This window comes from Paralichthys olivaceus, chromosome 9 (genome assembly GCF_024713975.1).
Source record: "Paralichthys olivaceus isolate ysfri-2021 chromosome 9, ASM2471397v2, whole genome shotgun sequence".
Lineage (NCBI taxonomy): Eukaryota > Metazoa > Chordata > Actinopteri > Pleuronectiformes > Paralichthyidae > Paralichthys > Paralichthys olivaceus.
In genome coordinates, this window is record NC_091101.1 from 16,217,214 (window position 1) to 16,229,340 (window position 12,127).

Consider the following 12,127-nt stretch of genomic DNA (forward strand, 5'->3'; position numbering starts at 1 on the left):
TAATGCCCGAACCAGAGAGAAAACATCAAAACCGATTCGCGTTTGCTTTTAGAGTCAGTTGTGATTTAATGTGTTTACATGCTTAGCATCATCTTGTTATTATCTGGATGCTAAATTTGCCCCTTCTCAGATCGGGCATGTCAACAACATTCTGTTTCCTGCTGCTAAGTCCTTGATGAGGAACTGATTAGGATATGTATCCTGTGTATAAAGCCATCTGTTGGGATGCTGAGACATTTATACACTTTATCCCCTTTGCTGGTGGGTTTCATGCTCTATGACTTTTCTCTTTTCATCCTATGTGGAACGTCAGATGTGTGATTGGATTTGCAAATGCCCCCAAGAGCACCGAGCAGAAATGGGAATTGTTGGGTGATGGAAATGGTACATTTTGCATCATTTTGCAGGAGTGGGACAGCCCGGGCAGATATCATCTCAGATGCTGATGTGGTTTATGCTCATGGTCGGCTCTCAGACAGACTGAGTGAGCTGTTGGAGCTGCTCAAGAGGAACTGAAGTTCTTATGCACAAGTTAAATTGAAGATAAGCTCATTGGGAAACAGTCTAGCACACCCTCGCTGCTCACTTTTAAACATCTCCCTCACACTTCCCCCTTTCTTCCCTCTTTCACAACTGACTCACACACCTACGCGCACACACACACACACACACACACACACACACACAACCTTCATCAGGCTTCATTATTCCTTTTTTCACCTTTCTCTCCCACTTCCCTCTTTTTATTTCTCCATCTGCTCCTGTAATGTGGGGGATGCATGACTGTACATTTACTGCCAAGACACTTCTCCCCTTTGCTTTGTTTCACGTATTTTGATCTTTACTATCCAAAATGGGAGCTCCTGCAGATTTTCTAATACTCTATCTTCCAGAGCCCCCCTGGTGGTTGCTGGGATTAAGAAAGAAGAGGAAATACGGAGAAGAAGCGACTGCTGTATGCCTGGATTTTACCCTTTGAACTCTTGGAGTAGTGAGTCTCTGGCCCAGCTGCTTCAAAAACACAGAAACAATGATGTCTGAAAGCACAGGGGTTCAAAAACCTCTCAGCTGCTCACTGTTATACTCTCATACATCAAACCATGCTGTCTGTACAGTCTTCATTCTGTGACAGATGTGCTACATAATGTTACTGTCTACTCAATATGTTTGTCACATCTTTTTTATCATGGAGATATAACAAAATTAGAACCAGACCAGATTGTAATTCAAGTTCTATATATTTGGTTATAGTTATTTAACAAAAAAAACATTAAGCTTAAATCACATTTATTTATCATACGGTTTTGAAAACTATATCTTAAGAGTCACTGCCAATTTATATATAACTTATTGATTTATATATTTATTTTTTATTATTCCCCTATATCATATTGGTTGGTCTGTGAACAAATTACATAGCCTACAGATATTTGAATAGTCAGCCATAGTGAAAAATATTTTTTATTGAATTCTCCAGTTTGAGCTATTTGATTAATTCATTAACATTTAAAATAATGTTTTAAATTATACTTGAAAGGATATGTTGTTACATCCCACCAGCTGCTTAAAGAAATTAATTTATATAAAATATATATCAGCTGGTGTTTTCCTCATGGATCCCTGTTTAAATGTCATTTTAAATGTAAAGATGTCATTTGACAGCAGCTGAAGGACAAACGCTTGATCTCATTTTCAACTGTCCTAACCTTATCCTGGTTTACTGTAAATGTCAGGGGACCCATTCAACACAGGCTGCAAAACTATTTACATATGCTGCATATAAATGCCATGTCAGCGCTCCTAAATGTCAAAATCAAGTGTCTCATAATCACTCAGAGTATAAGCTGCTCATGAGCTTAATTCCACCACTTACCCAGCACTTACAAGATGGCACAGTGAGAAAAATCCTCATCAGGTCTCATCATCGATGTAAAGTTTTAAGTTGATGTGACCATTGTCTATTTCCAGGATACAACAAGAGAATTGTTCTTTGATTAAATATGTCATGTTGATAAAAACTGCAAACACACACTAAAGTCCAAATGAAACCTAAATCGTTGTCTCATTAAATGACAGATGGGGACATGCAAAGCCAATTCTTAAATAAAAATTAAATTTCAGCAAGTCTAAGTATAACTAAAACTACATCAAATAGCTTTTCATTGGCTTCATTTGTTTGACTCTGAGAAAGAAAATGGGTATTATATGAAAACATATACTATCATCACTGTCAGTGATCATTTCATCAAGTTTAGATGATGAAGGCAGAAAACTAATAATGTGCTTGCTGCAATACCCATAGTTTAAGTACAAGTACAAAGCTAATAATTCTTTTGTTTGGACCCAGTAGATACATTTTTAAAATGTCAGCCATCATGATACTGAAAAGAAAGTGGTGCCTTCTGGGAATCATCAGGAAGAAATTGAGATGTTTTTCACTTAATCTTATATTATTGTTATTTTTACTCAATAAAACCAGGACCTCACATTTTCCCCACTGAAAAAAAACACAGTTAAGAACTAGTGTGTATAACTTGTCTTGTGTTTACCCTGCTACATTATTAATGATATTTGACTCTGGCTTTAAATCTATAGGGTTTAATTTTCTTGCAAGAAATACCAATCAAAAAGCACTGAACTATGGGTGAAAGAAATAATTCAGGTTCATTAAATTATGAGGAAAATATAACTGTACAATAAAATGTTGGCAAAAACAAAAACCAACAGTGCTGAGGCAGTGCAAGCTGTTTTCATATCAGTCCTGGTGAAACTTGCAAAAAGTGTAATCGGTACTAAAGGGAATTGTCTTTATTAGAATAGGGAAGCTTTTTAATGAGAAACTGTGGGAGATGAGGAGCCGTATCGGTCTCCTGGCTGCTTTTGTGCCAAAACAGGTCAATAAAACCGACTTGAACTGTACCGCACAGGCACCAAAGCAGAAACTATCTTCACCACTCCACTCTCGTCCAGACACACACCCTGCAAAGAGAAGGGGGGAGAAAAAGACTGAGACGAGAGTGTTGCCAAAGTGAACAAAAAAAAAAAAAACTGTGAGAGTCAAAGCAGAGAGTCATAGATTAAATATTTAAACACACTGCAAAGTTATATCCCCCCCCCAAAAATGAACGGCCTACTTACAGAGCCCATGGAAATGTGTCTTCATATAAATACAAGAGCAACCTGCCTCTGTCCATGGTGCTGAAACAATCACACAACAGACCAACAACTCACCAGGCACCAAAACAAAGCAGCTCTCATTTCTTTAGAAATACAACTTCATGGTGTTCACTGTGATGGACACACAACTGCAGAGATGTGTGACTAAAATGATTTGTGTTGTGCACCCTGAACAACACGGCTTTCTCTGACACGGCTCCCCAGAGTGTGCACCCTGGTGTGAACGTAAAAAAAACATACATATCCCCACCCCCCCTGCTGAAAATCAATGACACGGTTAGCGCGTTGGTAAAAGAGAGAGAGAGGGAGGGGAAAGAGGGAAAGAGAGAGAGGCGGTGTCTGGTGACCGAGGAGGAGGAGGAGGAGGAGAAAACTCCCGGTCCGCTCTTCGTCCTCTCAGCTCCCTCTCGCCGTCAGTCCTATAAGCAGTCGGGTTCAACCGGACGGAGTGCCCGGGGCCGTGGGTTTATTTTCCCCCGGGAATCGGAACAGGACACCGACGAACTATCCCAGGTAGGTACATGCACTCTTATCAACCGTGCGCGTGCTTTGTCCGAAAAGGGGAAATATTTAGAAATTTGGAAATGAAAGTCAATATTCGACTCTCCCGGTGCTGGTGCTTTTGCTGGACGGGTGGATGGATGGAGAAGAAGCCAGAACAATGCTCCGTCTCACTGGGGGCTTAAATTAGTGCTGACGCCGCTAATTGCTTTTTAAATTGGCGAATGGGAAGCTCGTGAGCTGGTGGTTTCGCCTGCGCCCCATTTGCCGCGGTGACAACTCTCCAATGTTTATAATCCGATTAGAAGATGGATGAGCCGTTTGGTAAAGTGAGCGCGCTCCACACACTCCCAACACAAACAGCGTGTGTTTTGTTTTCGGCTCGTGTTCTGTGGTGACATCCTGACCCGCTCTGCGTCACAGCGCGCAGAGTTCTGTGTTTCTGCAAAGTGCTCACTTCAGCCAACACTTTGCAGCAGCAGCAGCAGCAGCAGCAGCAGCAGCAGCATCGTCCCCTCTGTCCACTCTCACACCCTCTCTCCGTCTTTACTTCCAGAAGATGTTCCTCTCTCTGCTCCTACCTGTCGTGGCTCTCTTGCTGAGCGGAGAAACGGCGGTCTCCGGTGACAGTAACGACAAATGGCTGAGCACCGTGGCTCAGTTCAACAAGGACAGATCCTGGAACAGATTCAGAGACGTGAGTTGCGCTGAGCGACACAACATCCACAGCCAAAAGGGACATTATAATTAGCTTCATAGTGTGTACGTGCGTGCGTGTGTGCGTGCGTGTGTGCGTGTGTGTGTGTGAGACGGTGCGGGAGCGCATTACGCACTTGCTACACCCTGTGAGTACTTGTGCACTTGCCAGCAGGCTTAATCCACCTTGTAGAAACTCAGCAGGTTCAAACCCTGCTAGAAACAAAGTCAGACTCAGAGAGTCAGATCTCTGCATAAGATGGAAAATGATTTTCCTACAATTCGACTGACTGAAGATTTTGCCTATTGTGCCTGTTTCTCTGAGTAGCCATAAAACATTAGGGAGCTTTTTTTCTCTGAGTATTGATTCTGTCTATTTGAGTCAGATTTTTGGTGTTTCTACTTTTAAGCCTGACACAGTGCCTTATCTTTTTGAAAGAATGTTCATCTTTATCTATTTATGAGATACTCTACCTCCTAAGTGTATAGTTCACTGTCAATCCAATGTCGAGATTGACTGAAGCTCATTTGGGCAGTTGACTGTAGACCAGCTGGCTCCATGTGCAGTCAGATGCAAACGATTGCATTTCTGTACGACTCTATATAAATTGTCTCGACTGATTGACCCAGATTTGGTTTATGCTTTGAAAGTCGGGCTTTGAAACTCAGCTTTCCAATGTTTTAACTATTGAATGCTTTTGTGAATCACTTCAAGCCTTGACCAAGGAATGACTTATAGAATAAAGTATGTGCTTTAGAGGATGAACCTCTAATTCAGAAACGCTGCAGTGGTACTGATACACAGAATCAGCCTGTTGCTGCAGCTTCATTGTTCAAACCACACACAGCTGTGAATTTTAGTCGAGATCTGCAGGTTTTCCAAGTCTCACGCTGGGTTTTTGAGGAAAGGTGTTCAAAATGCTGCACAGAGTATTTCTATTTGAAAGAACAGTGCATCGAAAAAAACATTCAGTCTCGGGTTGAATATTTCACTCTGTATAAACATCATAAAGCTTTAATAAAGAGCTGGGGGAACTTTGAGGTGCTGCTTGACGATGTGACCTACTTTAAGAGGTTCTACGGTGTGTCACTACATAAGCGATGTTAGCATTAGCTATTACCATTCTAGCAGAAATATTGCTAGTTCTGTGTCATTCTTGCTAAGAGATGTCTTCTGCCGAGGAAAACATCTGTTTGTTTGTCTGTTTTTCTTCTATTTCCATAATGTTTTGCCTTTACTGTAAACAGCATGCTAACCAGCTAGCTGCGAGTCTTCGTAGGGTCAGTTCCTTATGAAGTAGCATACAGAGGAGGCATAGTATAACCTCTTATAAAGGACAAGATGGAGAATATCCCTTGTATTTTCTGCTGCACTAATGCCTACCACCAGTTGATGTTAGCGGATGTTAGTGACATATCTTCATATAACACATAAAACAACATATTTAATCAACTTTGTGTGATCGTTCACTTCCAAAACTTCTCTCTCTCATCTTCGCAAAGGGAAACAGCCATCTGCTGTTGACTTGTAAATAGGTTAGAATACCTCAAGAGCTCTCTTAAGTATGTTGAGACAAAATGAGACCAAGTCTTGACACCCAAAAACTCTTCATATGTTGAGTATTCTCACCCAGATATCACTCCAGGAGCTATAGTAGCAGAGCTAACACACTTTCTAGCGTGACCAGTTGTTTACAGGCTGATGCTGACATTTGTGTAACCACTGGCATTGGGTTTGATATTGTTCTCCTCACAATATGACGTCTTTTCTTGCCTGCTAACTTATTCGCCAGGGATTTCAGTAGACAGCAGGCTAACGTCGGCCTAATTAGCCAAACTGGCCTTCCCTATACACTACTGAAGCCATGATGTGAGAGCTAGTATTAGTCATCACCCATACACTTGGCCAGGGTTTCAACTACCTGCAGTGTGTGTGTGTGTGTGTGTGTGTGTGTGTGTGTGTGTGTGTGTGTGTGTGTGTGTGTGTGCTGTCCACTCTTTACTCCTCTCAGTGGTCTGCTGTGCAAATGAAACTCATTAACAGGAAACTGTCAGTGGAGGATGGAAGACAGGAGTGGAGGGAGGTAATGGAGGTGAGAGGAGGAGCAATAGATAGAGGGAAAGGTGGTGACATTAATGTTTAATATTTCAAGCCATGCTACCGACCAAACGCAGGTGCTGCTGTTGTGTGTGTGTGTGTATGTGGTTTGCCCTATCACACAGGGAAACCTGCTGGTCATAATTTGTCTGCTGAGACATTTGCTGTCTTTTGTCCCACTGTGTCTTTTTTCCTATGCCACCCTTTCCCTGCTATTTCTTTCCTCATCTCTCTGGCACCACACAGTTTAATAACGCAGATAGCACAATCTTAGATTAGGAAAATGTGGCTCTGTGTCAATATCAAACAGGGAAACTGTTCTTGCAACCAGCTTAATTTGATGAGTCAGGGAAAGCATGATCTTGATGTACTGTCAGTTTGATCATGGTGTGTTCAAAGGCACATTTAAACTGGGCAGTATTTGGTTTTTTACAACTGAAAAAAACTGTGAGGAAGTCATCGGCCAACAGTGAAAAATGGTGGTGGGACCGTTTCAGACTCTTGACAATTTAAGACCCATAAGTTGACTGCTGCTATGATCCACATTAAGTAATTAAGTAGTAGTATCAGTGTCATCATTGCATATGTTGTCACGTAGGGATGAGCAGCATGAGCTGCTAGTGCTCTCTCCATAGCTCACGACTGTTAGCATCCATCGTTCGGTGAATTGCCTGCATTTGACAAACTGATATTTTGTCCTGACTCAAACATTTGGAGACATCAGCACTTAACGAGTTGTCAACCTTTCCTCCTCCGCTCTGCTGGTTTTGTGTTGTTATTTAATGTCTTTCAGCACCTGACATCAGATGTGTTGAAATGTGGTTATATTGTATACTCTGTTTTTATACACGTTTCATTTTATTATTTAAGGTTTAATTTAAACCTGCATCTCATTGTAAAGCAAAAAAGCTTCTTTGGCAAACTAAGGCCTCCCTTCTTCAATGTTAATGTTGCATATTTGATATGGTGCTGGTGCTATATTATTTTTATTGATAGTAAATATACTATTTAAATATACATTTAGTATAATGTGGTACAAAATTTACCCAATCTTTGATCTCTATCGTCAAGTAAATGATTTGATGTCATAGTTTGAATCCTTTATTATCCTTCACAAACGTGTGAAGTACAGTAGCACCATCCCAAAATCAGCCCCACCTCCTCCTGTGTTTCCTGACTGAGTCATGAACTCCACATTTTCCTCTCTCTTTTTTTCCTCTTTCTTATTTTGTTCCTCTGTTGCCGGAGCAGCGAATGACCCTGTGCTTCCTCAACCATGGCCCCTTTCTATCTCCTCCTCCCGCTCCCTCTGCCCTCACCCATGACTCCTCCTCTCTGCCACTCGCCTCTGCCTGCCATGTTTCACTCCGCATCCCTGCTGATGAGCCACTTGCTCCCTCCTGCATAATGTATGAGCTTCCGTATGTTGGCAGGGGAGTGGGTGCAATAGTTTAGCCATCAGAGTTCAGGTGGCCTCATCCAGAAAACATAAGGAAAAATGGGATGTGATTTATATGTTTACCCATATTTTGTACTAAGTGAGCTTTAATGTGTTGGGACATTAGTGCAATGCAGATTGATGCAGTTTCATTCTACTTTGACTGAGGAAGATCTGCAGCAGAACTTGAAACAATCCTCTCAGTTTAAAAAACACAAAGCCAATGTTTTTGTCTGTTCTTGCTTATATATTAACTGCAGCTTAATTCCAGCAGATTTGTGGACACATTTCTCATATTATATGACACAGTATATTGGAATATCACTGAAGTGCATAGACAGGTTTGTTGGCTGAGCTGGTCCAATTCTTTACACACCAGCCGCCGCTGTTTAAATGTCTGAGTATAATTAGCTGAGTTGTCTTTGCAGAAAAGAGGTTTATCTTGGTTTCTAGTGCAGTGCCTTTGTTTCAGTAATGCTTCGGAATGGCTTGGAGTCTGCTCAGCGTGTCTTAGAATATCCTAATGTTTACAACCAATTAAATTGTTTCTTAATCCTGAAAAATTTTGCTACACCACATTTGTATCTCATTTGCCAAATCACTTGTGATTTATGCCAGCTGTATTTCAGTTTTCCTTAGGATGCAATCACCACTTAAACTTTCATGAGCTTTCATGGAAGTAAAATGCAGCTGCAGACACACACACACACACACACACACACACACACACCCATACAGTACACACATTTGTATGCAGCAGTGAGTTTGACAGTGTTTTTGTTTCAAGCAGGGGTCAACTCTTGTTGTGAGCCCGCAGCTGCCTCGTGTTGTCAGCTACATCAACGTATTCTGGTCTGGACAGAAGTGAATATGAGGGCTCCTGCTGGAACAGTGATAGAACCAGCTTCAATGGGAAAATCTTAATAAGAGATTCTAATCTCACAGGGCCCCACACTAGCCCATGTAGCATGAAGGTATCCAGCTCCAGTTCATTGTCTCCAGTTCTCTGAAGACACCTTTTTTAAGTGTTCTTAATAAACACTTTCAGTGGATAATTACGGCCCTCCACTGTTTCTTAATGATGTAGAACGGTCTGTCAGATAGGCCGACCTCAATCCCATATGCCCTCTGCAGCCAGTAGAGGAAACACTATTATGGAACTAAACTATTTTTATCACTGCAGAGTTTAGGAAAGGTAAAGTCATAACATTTGAGGCATGTAACAGTACAACACCAGGATTTATAGTTTCATATCCTGAGTGTATAATTGTGGAAACGCTTTTTCCACTCTTCTTTTTTTTCCTTAAAAGGAGCTTCTCCCTGTTTTCATCCTCCTTCCCCTGCTCTCCCTCTCTTTTCCTTCTTAAATCCCGTCTTCCTTCCTGTTTTCATGCTGTAAATTGAACAAAATCGGATCGCTTCCTCGTGTGTTTTGTGGGAATGCATGTCATCACCAGGGTGTCTATTCATTAGCTGGTGATCCTGTTGGCAGGTCGCAAATCTTAGGAGGATAAAAACTGCCGTGTGTGTTTGTGTGTGTGCAGAGGCCTGTGTTAGCTCTGTCTCATGGTGAAAATTAAAACTTGTCATCTTTTATCAGATGTATTTTTCTTTCAACTGTCTCTCTGTGGCTGCCAGTCACACACACCCCAGATCTCTGAGTGTGAATAATAATAATTGTTTTAGAGGCTACTACTACGTCTTCGGCCAGGGAACCATCTGCAGTGACGCTGTTATTTCCAATTCAAAGTCGCTTGGTCGTTTTGCTTGTACCACATGTTTTCCCATCTATAAAGGAAAGGCTTTCGCTGACGGTGCAGTTCAGCTCGTCTCCACCTCATGTTGTAAGCGTTCACACCTGGGAGCTTCCAACTGCATCCAAATTAACTGGTCGTCTTTTGTTATATCTGTGTGTGTGTGTGTGTGTGTGTGTGTGTGTGTGTGTGTGTGTGTGTGTGTGTGTGTGCTGATTTCTGATTGGTTGGTTGTACAGCCAAGGGGGAAGGGTGGGGTGTGGTTTAGAGAAGCAGCTTAGACAAGATGAACCCCTTGAGTCACCTTCATCTACACACAGACACAGGAGACATACAGTGTACAGTTAAGACTTGGCTTTACAGCCATCAGTCTTACATATCATTCTACTCCTCCATTTCTCTTCTTCCTCTCAAACTCCCTCTATACCTCCTCTTCATCCCTTTTTTATCACCTCTCATTTTATACTTGACTTACACCGAATGAAAAAAGTGCCCTTCAAAATAAACCTCCTCTCTCATGCTTTCATCCCTTTTGTCTTTTGCATGTTCTCCTCCTGCCTGCACATTTCTCACTGGGCTATTGATTTCAAATGGGAAAATGCTGATTCTAATCTCTGTGCTGAAGGATTGTGGTTTTATGTGTGAAGAGGGACAAGTGAATTTTTCTGTGTCAGGTAGTTCTCTTTAAACTGTGTAGTGAAACATTTTCACATCTCTCCGTCTGTAACTGCTGTCTCCCCATGTGTTTATGTTCACACAAGTACACACACACACACACACACACACACACACAGACAGACACACACACAGACAGACACACAGCTGCACATCCACCCAGAGGCTCTTGCAGGGATCGATCGGTAAATTTACAGGCCATGGTAACCCTGATTGGAGCCTTGATATAATCAATGAGAGTGTGAAAAGGCAGGAAGACCCACACCAACACACACACACAAAGGACAATTTGGTTGCCGGGTAGACAAAGGTCAGTGTCTCCTATGGCCAGGATAAATACATTGTGTGTGTGTGCGTGTGTGCGTGTGTGTGTGTGTGTGTGTGTGTGTGTGTGTGTGTGTGTGTGTGTGTGTGTGTGTGTGTGTGTGTGTGTGTGTGTGTGTGTGTGTGTGTGTGTGTGTGTGTATGTGCGCGTGGCAGCCACAGAATTGTAATTTTGGCTGACGATAAGAAACAGTGAAGGGAAAAAAAGAGAGATGCAAGAGAATGGAGGAAGAGGGGGAGCTTTAAAGTGAAGTCCATACACACTGTGAGCAGAACAGACAGATGGAGAAATGTGGACTCCGTCATCAATATGTTTGTGTGTGTGTGTCAGTCAGCTTTGTCCTGGCAGCCCCTGCACACTCCCTGCTCTCTCTGTGGGGGGAGTCTGTCTATTAAATTGTCCTGTAAATAAATTGTCCTGCTAAGCTGTCGATTCTTTTGAAGAGATGCAGTTGGATTTTCTGCTTTTTTCTAAAGATTTGTCAAGACGCAGAAACCAACGATCGTGAGCTCAACACTGAAACTGAAGAATCCACATTTGAACACACAAATCACAAGCAAATTAAGAAAACGCACAGATTGTAATAGCATCAGCCACATTTAGCAAAAAATGCTGCAAAGTTAAACACAATTAAAGTTCATTCACAGAAAACAACTAAATATAGAAACACTAGCTACAGAATCACTGCAGCCTTAACGGCAGACATCAGGAATAACATCTGAATGGTGCAATCACAATGTTTAATCTTCAGGAATCACCATGGCAACAACAAGCATGTATTCTCCCCTGTATTTGGTTGTGTGTCCAGACATGTGCTGTCAAGTTAATGTGGAGTTTTTGTTTGTTTGCTTTTGTTTTGTCTATTTGCAAATTTTTTTCATTTGCAGTGAATATCCGCTCTCTGAGCCACTGTAGAAACAGCATCAGACCACTGGAAAATACTTGAAATACCTCGCCTACCTCTTTACTTATCACCATTTCTGTATTTGGACATCATTGCATTGCAGTAGTTAAACATATTCTTGAGAAAAATGCTTGACTACTATTAGTACTAAAGTGCAACATGACAAATTCTTGTTTGCCCATCATTAATGTCCCTCGCAGGAATAATTCCACTTAAAAGTTGAAGAATCACATGTTAACTTTCGAGTCTTTAATAGATCAAACATTTGTTTTGATTGAAACTTTGATTCATGACCTAACAACATTTCTATCAGACCTCACATGTTCTTTGCATTCCGTGCTAATTAGCAAATGTTAGCATGCTAATATGAAGAGTTACAGTGTGATGAAGGACCTCCTTGTCTATACCACTTACCATTTCCTATTCACAGTATTCTATGTTCATCTATTTAGATATTTTGTTAAAGATAAATCAACAAATACTAAATTCAACATATAATGTACCTACCATGGGACATCAACTTATAATTGATCCATTGTAAATTAAAATGATGACTTTT

At 41.4% G+C, this 12,127-nt stretch overlaps 1 protein-coding gene across 2 annotated transcripts in view; it reads left to right on the top strand.

The window, feature by feature from the left end:
- Positions 1-3,376: 3,376 nt before the first annotated feature.
- spock1 (SPARC (osteonectin), cwcv and kazal like domains proteoglycan 1) overlaps positions 3,377-12,127 on the top strand; it is a 91,327-nt gene continuing 82,576 nt past the window's right edge. The window contains exons 1-2 of one of the 2 annotated variants that reach the window (XM_069531567.1): positions 3,377-3,690; positions 4,235-4,375. In XM_069531567.1, coding sequence (XP_069387668.1) covers positions 4,238-4,375 — 138 coding nt within the window. In that variant the 5' untranslated portion in view covers positions 3,377-3,690; positions 4,235-4,237. The remainder of the gene's footprint in view (positions 3,691-4,234; positions 4,376-12,127) is intronic. The other variant, XM_069531568.1, reaches the window with a different exon arrangement.